Genomic DNA, 12416 nt, shown 5'->3' on the forward strand with positions numbered 1-12416 from the left:
TGAAAATTTGCAGATGTTGTTTGATGAACGTGTTCGGCTTGATAAGAAATAAAAAGTGGCTCATTTGTCCTGTTTTTCATTTTGTTTCAAACAAATACATATCCCCTGCCATTGGTCGGACCCAGCTAGACCATTTTATGTTCTTAAAGGAACAAGACATTGCTCTCATAAGTAATGGATATAGAAATGATAACAAATAGGAGGCTTATTTCTAGTAAATATACAAAAAGTGGTATATTAGGTAGGAATAAGCAATTGGGTGCATTGAGTCTAATTACATCTTTATTAAGAAATAAGTTAAACATCAGTGGTGTGATAGATATTAGGAATCAGCTGAACAGTAATGGCCGAATCTTGTGGAATTCACTGTCAGGAACACTTCAGTTGACTAGGATGAGTCTCTTTGGTGGAGTCTCAGGAAGAGTTAGGTTAAACAGCCAAAATTTGCTTTACTTCTGCTGCTTTACCTGCAGAAATGCCTTTTAAAATTATCCTCCAAAGGGACTACTTGTATTATCACTCAGAGTGAATTCCGAGAGACTGAATTGTTAATATAGGTTTATTTAGGATCTAAATGCCACACATGCTGGCTTCGCAGTCAGAGAGACCCTTCCCTGTGGCCTGTAAGTAAAAAAAAAGTTAGACTAGACTTGGCTGCCACCTAGTGACCGAGCCTAGCATTTATGTTCTAGGCTGACTTCATCATATACAAAAATAAAAGTTAACAAATAATTATCTATTGGACTAACTTAATGTATTTCTTGGTTAACTTCTGAGAGCTAAAAATCTTTCCCTTAGGTCAGAATCTGAATGAGGAAAAGATAACATCACCTGAAAATATAAAGCCGTAAGTGAACCATGAAAGGTCTTCCAGCAGAAGGAGGTGGGGGAAGGGATTAGAAAGTGAAAGGCCTTTCATGATTCACTTATGGCAACCAGGCTGTTTTATATTTTCAGGTAATGTCATCTTTTGCTCATTCGAATCCTGACCTGAAGAAGAGAGTTTTACCTCCCGAAAGCTAGTCAAGAAATGTATTAAGTTACTCCAATCAAGAGGAATCACTTGATCTCTATATATTTTTTTGTTTGTCAACTTTATTTCTGCACATTCAGATGGACTAACATGGCCACTGCACTCCATACGTCATATATAGGAATGAAAACTGAATGTTATCCAGTCGAGTTTCTTGTGCTTGCAGGAGATGCCATGGCAACCAGACTGAAAACAAAGTCATGAGCAGAGTGTTGTCTAGGTCTAGGAGATGATCCAGTCAGGAAGGAAAGTCCGGCTTCAGGGAAGGGCAGAACCAAAGCTATAGCGATCACACATGGGAAAGAGAAAAACATGCTGCACGAAACGGGGCTACAGACCCGGGGATATTTCAGGCCAGCCAGATGGTTTGTCTGTTTTACTAAATCAAGAATGGGCAGAACTCCCTATTCCATAATCACCTCCCCAGCTTTGTTTATGCTTTTTGCAACAAATTGGGTAACTCCTTTCTCTCACCTGTGCTGTATCCATTTCCCAAATGAAGACCATCCTTATTTGAATAAAAAAGAGTGCTAGTTCATTTTTACAGCAAGTGGTTAATCTAAGTCTATTGACTGTTTATCAATAGACTGGATTGCTGTTGAGGCAGCAGTCAAAAATAGTTTTTGTTGATGAGATGACGTCTTTTTAGGGTGATTACATAGTAACATAGTAAATGATGGGGGGGGGGGGGAGACTGAACCACAAATTTAATATCAAAGAGAGTCAATTTGGCAACCCAAGTATAAACTTTAGCAAGAAAAAGGGGCCAAAAAATTGTTACTTTTTAACACAAGCCTAAATGACGGTGTCAGCAAGCCTGTCATCGTGGTTTTGACAAGAAACCCAACCGGTCTTCTCAATCATTCACCATCATTATTTTTCTTTATTAATTTTCAAAAAAACATTTTTGTTATATTTTTTCAATTTTCTTAAAAAATAATCAACTCTCATCCATGAGAGTTCTCTGTAGAAGATGACTACAGAGACCTTGAGTCCATTTTGAAATCGGCAAAGACTCTTGCAACAATATTTTCATATGCCCCTGAAGAAGCAATTTATTGCGAAACACCGGCCGTGTTGGGCTGTGTTTACCATCTTGTTAAAGAGACTGCCATTTATATATATATATCTCTCATGGATGAGAGTTGATTATTTTTTAAGAAGATTGAAAAATATATAACAAAAACTTTTTTGAAAATTAATAAAGAAAAATGATGGTGAATGATTGAGAAGACCGGTTGGGTTTCTTGTCAAAACCACGATGACAGGCTTGCTGACACCGTCATTTAGGCTTGTGTTAAAAAGTAAAAAATTTTTGGCCCCTTTTTCTTGCTAAGGGGGAAAAAAAGACCCAATGGTCTAGCCAGTCTGCCCGGCAAGCTTTGTGCAGGTTACCCTCTCCCCATGATGTTAGGGGCAGTAACTATTGCTCCATGCAAGTTACCCCCCCCCCCCCCAAGCTATTAAGGGTAGGAACTGCCGCTCCGTGCAGGTTATCCCATGCCTTCTGATAAGAGGAGAGACACACATGCACATGGAAGATTAATATCTGGTATGCTTGAAGGGTTTCTGCACAAATTTGAATTTGATCATGCATCTTTATCTCACTAGGTTTTATTTTTCGATGGCGAAGAAGAAAGAAACAGCTTCATTCAAAAGCTCCACAAAATTGAACTTGCGTTGAATATGTCTGAGATGACGGAGAAAGCACTGCTGAAGCAAGCAGTTACAAAAAAGCAGAGAAGCCAGATCCTGGAGACCTTCTTCAGGCATTCATTTGCACAGGTACAGCAGCCCTCAGGTGCCTCACATTCAGTTTTATAATGAAAACGTTTGGGAGAACTAGTTTATGATTTTCAGTTTGCAAATCTCAATGCCACCACTAGAGCTAAAAAAAAACAACAGATCTTGGGAAAAAAAATAGATTGTGATTGTGTATGTTATTTTGTACATCACCTAGGGCCTCGGCATAGGTGATCAATACATTTTAATAAAATGCAAATACAAAATACAAATTTAGTCTCAGCCAAAAGATCAGGCTTATAACTCTGAACTTACACTTGATCTTAGCCAAGAGGCAGCTGCCAAGAAACTGAGGCAGTCCTGGTTTGTCTCACTGTGGTTTTCGACTGCTAGATCCAGTTTCTCTTAAATCGTAAGACAGGGTGTGGTGGTGAGAAAATAGTTAAGCATCCAGTTCCCTCTTCTGCCTGCACATTTCTCTCTAAGCAAGGCTTGACTCAGGATTCAGAAGATAGCACAGGCTATCTTATAGTGACTTTGTTGTATGTAACTACATTGTAGTGAACATACTGTAAATTGTCCCCTCAACGCACAATTAAACTCTGGAATTTGTTGCCAGAGGATGTGGTTAGTGCAGTTAGTGTAGCTGTGTTTAAAAAAGGATTGGATACGTTCTTGGAGGAGAAGTCCATTACCTGCTATTAAGTTCACTTAGAGAATAGCCACTGCCATTAGCAATGGTTACATGGAATAGACTTAGTTTTTGGGTACTTGCCAGGTTCTTGTGGCCTGGATTGGCCACTGTTGGAAACAGGATGCTGGGCTTGATGGACCCTTGGTCTGACCCAGTATGGCATTTTCTTATGTTCTTAATATTCATTTGAAAATCATATTAAAACTGCATCAGCAAGCCACCAGCTTTTTCAGTTAGTGAAAATGTAAGCAGCATCCCTACAGAAGTTGCCGTATTTCTTCAGAAGAAAAGCCATGTGATTTACTTGTTTTATTTAATCCAGCTCCGAGTTTGCTTGGGTTACATACTTGCATTATTTTGTAGGCCATATGACTTTCCCATGATGGCCTACGTCATTATCCTCTGGTTAGTAACGCAGCCCAAACTCTGAAATAGTTGTACAAAGAGCAACATTTTTTTTTTTAATGGAAAAAAAACAGGCATGCATTCGGGAAAGCCCTTATGTTTGTTTTTGGATCATAACGGGAGAGACTGAATTTGGAGCAGCACAAAGGAGAGACAAGAGGGCAACCAGAGGAGGAAGATCTGGCTGAGTTTTTTTTGTTTGCTGTTGTCGCCGTGCCGCACTGGCCATTCTTCCTCCTATAGCTTGACCCTTGCTTCTCCTTCATGCCTGCTGTTTTTCCATAAGACCCCATTACAAACATGTTTGAAAGTTACAGCTTTATTGTTTTCTGTAGCTGAGACGGAATTTTATAGCCATGAGGAATCATTTCATGAGTTAGCTGAGTTTATTGAGCTTTTGCTGCTGTGCTTTTATGATAGGTTTTCCCTGTTACCATGCAAGTGATGGCAACGTTGTACTACTCTGAGCTGGGGCACTGGTTCTATAATGTTAGGCACAGGGATAGAGAGCACTAGAGTTAATGTTTATTTTTAATAAAGTAATTAATAGAAAAACAATTGACATTTTTGGATTGGATAACTACAGCTGCTTAGTGAAACAAAGAAAAAAAAAAAACCCCTGCAAAGCAGCATGACATTGTACATGAGTTGGTAGCCCAGTCCTGATTTCATTTCTTTTTTTGGATTTTTAGTCTGCCTTTCCAAATAAGGCTCAAAGTGGCTTCCAGCATTCTTGGTATTCATGTACAATATGTCCATTCTCAGAAGAGCTTACAATCTAAATGGATACCAGGGAACAGGAGATAAGGTCACTTGCCCAAGACCAGGCAGTGGGAGAAGTGGGATTTGAACCCTAGGTTCGCTGGTTCTTAACCCAGTGCTGTAACCACTAAGCCTCTCTTTCTCCCAGTCCAGTCTGAGCTTTTTTTGTCTTCTAGACTGCATTGGGATAGGTGTTTTAAGGGTTTGTTCAAAAAAAGCAGACTAGACGATAATGATTTTACGATAAAATTACAAACTTCTCGAGCATGAAGATCTCGTCAAAGTGCATCAATCACTAATAGTGCCCAGAACACAACAGGAACGCTTCTTGGATTGAAGCCAGATGATATTGTAGATGATGAAACATGAATCCAAACAGATGATCAGAAAGGGAAATATTACATCCTATATAAGGTATGTAAAATAGTAAAAAAAAAAAAAAAAAAAAAAAAGTTTATGGAATACCCCTAGTCAACCAGTCATTTTTTTTTTTTGTAATTCTGGGACTAACGTATAAATTTAGTCATTTCTTCCCTGACAAATCTTTTATCCCTTGTCGGGCTTATCATCGAATCTGTGATCCCTGAGTTTCTCCCTGATAGTTGTAGCAGAAATGGTGGGATCGGGCAGCAATCAAGCCCATATAGAAATTGTACCCTTTTACATGTAGGATCTAGATGAGGTAGGATGGGTTGTCCATTTCTATAAAACTGACCACTAGTATGCACATTTATTTACAGTGTTCCTCTAATTGGCTGCGCTATTGAAATCAATGAATGTGCCCGAAATCAAGTTTGGTTAAAGTCTATCAGCAAATGAATGGAAAGCAATCTTTCCTTCCCATTCTCCTAGAATTAGTTAAGTAAGGAATCTGGGCCCCGTGCACGGACCATTTGCTCATGCAGTGCCCGTCTCTGTGTCCGCAGGTACTTGATATTGAAAGGTCAGATGCTGGAGAGTTTACCTGTGAAACCCCTTGGAAAGTGAGAGAAGCTCTGAAATGTGAGTTGAGCAGAGCTGAGTTTGCCGAATCCCTTGGGTTGAAACCCCAGTCTATGTTTGTGGAGTCCATGTTCTCTCTCTCGCTGATGAAGACTGCAATGGATATTTGTCCTTCAGGGAGTTCCTGGCGATCCTGGTGATCTTCATGAAAGGTGAGAGCCAGCTCCATTAGGACAAGGCAGTGTTTGAGAAAAGATGTAACCAGCGTGCAAATCATGAAAGGGGCTTTTGCTTCATTCTGAGTTATTTCCATTGTCTAGCACTTTTTGCATACGTTCCCCAGCCATCTATCCCCACTAATCTCTGGTATTCATGACTATTGTAATTTAAAGAGGCAACACAATTCTTGGGATTAGAGTTGCCACCAAATCAGGTGCCTTATACAGCTCTGCTGGCAATTTTTACCAGAGAAGAATATCCATGACTTATGTATAAACATTTTTTCAGATTATACATAAGCCATGTATAATCTAAACATTAGACAATAGCGCAGAAACATGACCAACTGATCTCTCTCTCTCTCTCTTTCTTTGCTTTCTTCTTTGACAGGTTCGCCTGAAGAAAAATCTAAGCTGATGTTTACAATGTATGACATTGATGGAAATGGATTCCTTTCCAAGGAGGAGTTTTTCACAATGCTAAAGTATTTTGCTATTTTACCTCTTTAGATTAAAACATGGACTCCTGTATATGTACGATATTTATATACTTAGCCCTATTTACCTGCCCCCTCTCCCCACTGGGAACACCCCTTCCCTCCGTGGCTGAACGTATGCATGCCGTTAAACAGCCCACCTACACTCCCCAGCAGATGAACAAATCCGTGCCGAGTCGGCGTGCGCATTTCTCCCTGTGGATACAAGGATGCATTCTGTTACAGAGCACGCACATTGCTACATGCAAAGAGGCCAGACAATGATCAGAATACCATGTTATACATGTGAACAAATTTTTACCTGCCTGAAACATGCAGAAAATGGCTGTCTGTACAATCCAGGAGAAAAATATATATATACATTTTTTGCATTTCGTATTCAAGAACAGTTTTGGTGGGATACAGCGCAAATAATGGTTTTTGAACGGCGACTGCGTGACCAGTACATAATTGTATTGAGTGTTTGTGCCGGTCTTGCAGGATTATACTCCATGCGATGGGCATTTCAGTTTCTGCAGTTCATTGATTTTGTAGTTGTACATAGCACACAGGAGATTTGACCACAAGAGACATCAGGAGAAAGTCTTAAATGGTATATTCTTTCTGCAAAGTCAACCGTCCATTATGTCCCCTTGTCTATATACCTACTGTGCTATCTAAATTTAAAGAGTTGTTTTAAGGAACAGCATGCAAACTCCAAGAAGCATGCAAAAATACCACAACCTCTGAACAGTTTTTCATAGCGCATTGAACATCATACAGGCCTTCTGTCCACTAGTGGGGCCTTTCTGGCACCTACTTGCAATATGCGTGCCATCTTTTAAAACAAGACTTGAATTTACAAGCAGCTTTTATGTGTCCAAGGCCCACTTTCATGGAATGTATTGCCTGGGGTAACCAAGGAAGAATTGTCTCTGTTGAAGTTTTGAAAATTGTTAAAAGCATACTTACCTCAACAAGCTTTTAGCAACTGATAGGCCCTTAGAAGGGCTAGTTTTGATGGTGTTATGCAATATGGAATCCCTGATGTCGATATTTAAGGGGGGCGATGTTCTTTGTTTTTATATCTTTATATGATTTTTTAAATCATTTTCATGATTTTAGGGTTTTATGTGTTTAATACTGTTTTTATGACTATCATTTTTTTATTTGGCTTATGGAGGTTATTGTTGTAAACCGCTTGGGATTTATGATAGGCGGCCTAGAAATATTGTTCGTAAGTAAATAAATAAATAAATAAGAGAATGCTTCCCCTACAGTTTGTCCCTATAGAAAATAAATAGCTCTGCTGGAGTTGGCCATCATGTTGATCGTTATGTGGGTAATGGGATAAGGAGATCAAAATAAAGAACACTAAAAGAATTTATTTTTTTTTTCCTTTATTCCTGCCCTCTTAGCTTTGTTTAGTTGAATTAATGCAACTTTCTGGTAGTCTCTATTTCAGGGACTTCTATTTTAAGCTTTTGGGTTTTGCCCCTTATTTCAGGTCCTTTATTGAGATCTCGAACAACTGCCTCTCAAGAGACCAGGTTGAACAGGTCATTGAGTCTATGTACCGAGAGGCAGGGTTTCAAGACAAGGAAGAGCTGACCTGGGAGGACTTTCACTACATGCTGAGGGACCACAACATGGAGTTGAGTTTCACGCATCTCTGCTTCAAAGGTCAGTGGGGAAAATACATCTAGAGACATCCGAGAGTGTGCTTGAAATATTTCTCCTAGGTACGAGGATCCCTTGTAGAATAGAGGAGCTTTGTGTGCTGGAGAAGTCTGAACTGGAAACTCTCATTAGTCAACTCACACTGTTTGGAGCACGACTCATTTCTCTGTGGGGAGAAATGCACTAGACAGGTTTGAACTGGTCTTTTCGAGGGTAAGTTTCAAAGGCATTTCTGTGGGTAAAGCAGCATTTTACCTGAGGAAATGGCTTGAAATAAAATTGCTTGCCCAGTGTGCCAGTAAACTTACCTGCATATACCTTGTTTTGCACATAAGCTTATCCGGACAGCGCAGAGCTGCTCCTGTAACTATCTTGGATCTTCAAAAGTATGCATGTAAAATTGCAAGGAAATTGCAAGGAAATAGCAGGTATAACTTGTGAGGGTTCTCAAAGGGCAATTCCAGGAATAAGTTCCCTTTCAAAATTGGTATAATTTATGCACATATTTGCTGCACAAATTAGGTGCGATATTACAAAATGACCCTATGAATGTTTACAAAAGCTACGCTTCACATGTTTCTTTTACAAATCTGTAACATTTTAACTCTAATCCAAGTTCTCTTGACATCCTTGACATTATTAAAAGAAGAACTTTTTGCATCTCACTGAACTCAATTTCAGGTCTGAATGAATTCACTTTATATAGTATTCATGACGTAAAATGGGGAAAATACTATATGGAGGCAAAGTGAAATGAGTGTTCAGGACTGGTGACACCCGGGTTGCAAGCTATTCATTAGCACAGGGTGGCAGCTTCTGGTGGTGATTTTGGGACGGCTGGAATTCTCTCTCTCTCTCTCATGCAGATCAGTATCAGAAGGCACAGCAGGCTGCTACTTGCTTCTCTCAGTTAATAGGGGAGGTGAAAGATAGCAGCTGTGTGCTGAAGTTACTGCCTTCGGCACCCAAAGGAGAGGGGGTAGGCTGGCTGAGAGGAAGGAGAAAGGTGGAGAGAATGAAAGGAGAGAAATGGAGAGAGCAGCAAAGAGGAGGCAAGAGTAAATGCTGGTGGGAGATGAGGGGTGAATGCTCACTCCAGTCATGGTATGAATTGCCCCATTGTACTTTTTCCTATTACTAAACCTTTTTGTATTTTGCGCCTGGAGGATGGTGCTGAAGTGTCCTCACTTCAGCGCCTTCCTCTGATATGGCTGGTGCCATTTTTTAAAGCACTGAGTCCTGAGCGTGAGGGAGTCGGCGTTGATCCTGCCCTTTTCAATGAGGATATGGGAAGAAGGTAAGTGGGAGGCCAGGGTGGGAGTTATCTTTAAATGGGGAGAGAGGATGGGAGGTTGGAAGGGACCCTGCCCTCATCCTGCTCCGGCATTGAACAGGCCCTGGCCAGACCGGATTAATTTTTGGCCCAGGAGGTGGGGTCATAAGGGTCTAGAAAACCCGAACCAGAGTCTCTGGAGGCCTGTTTACCCCCCCCCCCCCCCCCCCCAAAATGCCACAAATACCCAAAACATTTTGGGTATTTTCATAGAAGGCTGTTTTCAGTTCGTTCCATTTGGAACGGACTGAAAATGGTCTAATGCATTGCATTTTTGGCATTTTCTTGAAATGAAAGCACATCCTTAAGATTTACCACTGTAAAAAGTAGCTGCCTTAGCCAGAAAAAGAGAATGAAAAACAACAGAGACAGGGCAGGGAGATTGAAGAGACAGGAGATAGTGTTACCAGAAATGGAAAGGGTTTTGTAGTTACTGCCTTGGAGACCCACAAGCCGTGCTTTAAGGTGAGTCTCTGCTTCAGGAGATGGTCTTGCACAATACCAAATACATTCTTATAAGCTTCAGCTCGAAACACGACGCGTGTTGGTATTGATGGGAACTGTGAAATATTTATGAAAAGCAAGAAGAAGCATAAACACAAAAATAAGTGCTTTCTCTATTTTGTTTACATAAGAAATAAAAAAAAAAAAATACCCTGAATTTGGGACCAATGATTAATCATAAAGCAATGAAGGCTTATAGGGGTGGGTAGTGCTTAGTATGAAGGTCCTTTCTAACTCTTAGCGGTCCTAATTTTTAAATGTTTTCTTGTCAAGTTAAGTTGTTACCATTCCTCTGATGTTGGATTGCATTTGATTTGATGGTTTGGTTATCCACTGATATATGTTTTGCCAGGGCAAGGCGCTGGCCATAGTGCCCACCTATGTTAACCTTTCCAACTCCTCCCCTCCCCCCACAAAAAAAAAAAATCAGTTCTGACTACGCCCATGGATCAGAGTGAAAGATGGAGAAACAAAGTGGAAAAATGGTACATTACTTTGATCAACCAGAGGGAGTGTCCTGCTTAAATCTCAGAGTATTGAATCCAACATTTCAACAGGATGAGTCAAAGCACTGGGAGTTAGGAGGGAGGCATCTTATTTATTTATTTATTTATTTGTGTTTTTCTATACCGGCATTCACGGCAGTTCGTATCATGTCGGTTTACATAAAACAAGGGGTGAGCAATACATTATAACGTACATAGCTTCCCTTAACGAGTGAACAGAACTCAGACTGAATTATTAAAGTATCTATTTCTCGTTCTCTCTCCCATCTCCCTTTCCCCAAGATCCTCTCCGTCTCCCTCTCCTCCCTTCTCTTTCACTTCTTCTGTCCTCTAGGTCCTGAGTCTTGTTGTTTCCAGGTGGTTTCAGATCCTTGTCACTCCTTCATCCATGCGTATGTGCAGCCTGGGCATCACATGTGTGTGTACACAAAGCCATAGCCTCACACATGCTTAGGGTACATTTTCAAAAGCTTAAACTTTTACATGGGTAAAAATAGAACTAACCTACGTCAAGCAGCCATATTTGGCTAAATGGTTTTTTAGCCAACAGAAAGCATGAATGTACTTTCCTAACTTTTGACTGTACAGAAAAGAGGCATTCTGGGTGAGACATGTTTGGAAGCTATGCATATATATTTCATTATAGAAAATGTATGTGGATAGAAGGCACACCATTAACACACATACTTTATGACCATGTTTAAAACTGTGCACAGCAAGTTGATATTTAATCATTTTTAAACCACTGTTTACAAATTAAAAATCTGATTAAAGCGGTGAACTTACAATTATACCTGCTCATTTCTATGCTTCTTTTAGTTCTGCAGTGTGCCAAATCCCTAGAGCAGTATTTTGCGTAGTAATGGGTCATTGCTAGGATTTATATTTGATGTACCTTAAAATCTATTGCCAAATCCAATGCATCATATTAAAGGGAGGCTTATGGAACATCTATCTGGTTCAGTGTAATGCCAGAGCCTTGGTGAAGAAAAACTGCAGTCCCAACATGTAATTAAAAAAGAAATTAAATGATTTAATTATTAAAATATCTAAAGGCTTTTGAAAACTTCAGATGATTAGTGAGCATGTTAAACTGCCTGCCTCAGGGAAGCTCCTTTATATCTCCGTGAACGCAGCAGGCTCCGACAGATAGACAGGCACGTTCTTGATGCCGAAACGCTGCAGCACTGGGATACGGAGAATTTGATGAGTTGCGGTTGAGTGGATTTTCGGTGGAAGGGTTTGCGCCGATTTGGTTTTTTTCAAGCCTCTTTTGGATGGATTTTTGGATGGACTAGAGGTTGACATAACAGAAGGTCTTCTCTGACGAAAGCGTTTAAGATACAAATATGGTTTCCTTCCAGTGCCCGATATGATTAATTGATAAATTTGAGACAAGCAAAGTGGAGAGGCTGCCAAGCGCCAGAACTGTGATATACCAATGATGTAACATTTTCTCTGAGCCGCTTAGAGAAACCATTCGGCGAAAGGAACTTTTTGTTCGCATTAGGAATATTCTGACTTGGGCTTTGTGTATTGTCCATGATATCGCTCCTGATAAACTGTTCTTTGGGATTACTCACTAGTGGAGGCCTTTGATTAGATTTTATGGTCCTTGTATTTTTCTGTTTTTTGTCTTTGTGTTTTTTAATGTTGTGTTTGTTTTGGTCTTTTTGACGGTTTGGGACCTTGTCTTTAGGTTTGGTGTCGGGTCCTGGTATTTGTATGTGTTTTTATGAATATTTTATGGTTTTCAATGTATTTCTGCTTCCATTTGTATATGATCTATGTTTTGTAGAGTACATTAAAGGACAAAGAGGTATTGTTCTTAAAGCAAGAATTGTGATTTTTTTTTTTATCAAAGCATTTTTTCAAATAAAAGGTTGATACACTTTGTACTGTTCTAGGTAAGTTTGTAGGGCTTTGTTGTATCCTGCCAACAATACCAGTAAAGAACAGCAGCTTTGGTGTACATGTGGTGTTTAGCTAACAGTGGCAGGGCTGATAAGCAAAAGAGCCCCAGAGAGGAACAACCAGAAAGGCAAACCCTAAGGGCCTCAAAAGTGTCTTCTCAAACTCTGGGAAGTCATGAGGCCTATCCTTGGCTATGACTGTCCCAA

The 12416-nt window shown here is 40.0% G+C and overlaps 1 protein-coding gene across 1 annotated transcript in view; it reads left to right on the forward strand.

Annotated features, from left to right (window-relative positions):
- Positions 1 to 2644: 2644 nt before the first annotated feature.
- LOC115082594 (dual oxidase 1-like) overlaps positions 2645 to 12416 on the forward strand; it is a gene marked incomplete at its 5' end in the record, with an annotated part of 35454 nt that continues 25682 nt past the window's right edge. Inside the window, 5 exon segments of the mRNA XM_029586810.1 lie at positions 2645 to 2818; positions 5564 to 5713; positions 5716 to 5791; positions 6189 to 6282; positions 7781 to 7956. Of these exon segments, the coding sequence (XP_029442670.1) occupies positions 2645 to 2818; positions 5564 to 5713; positions 5716 to 5791; positions 6189 to 6282; positions 7781 to 7956 (670 nt within the window).

This window comes from Rhinatrema bivittatum, unplaced genomic scaffold (assembly GCF_901001135.1).
Source record: "Rhinatrema bivittatum unplaced genomic scaffold, aRhiBiv1.1, whole genome shotgun sequence".
In the NCBI taxonomy this organism is placed as follows: domain Eukaryota; kingdom Metazoa; phylum Chordata; class Amphibia; order Gymnophiona; family Rhinatrematidae; genus Rhinatrema; species Rhinatrema bivittatum.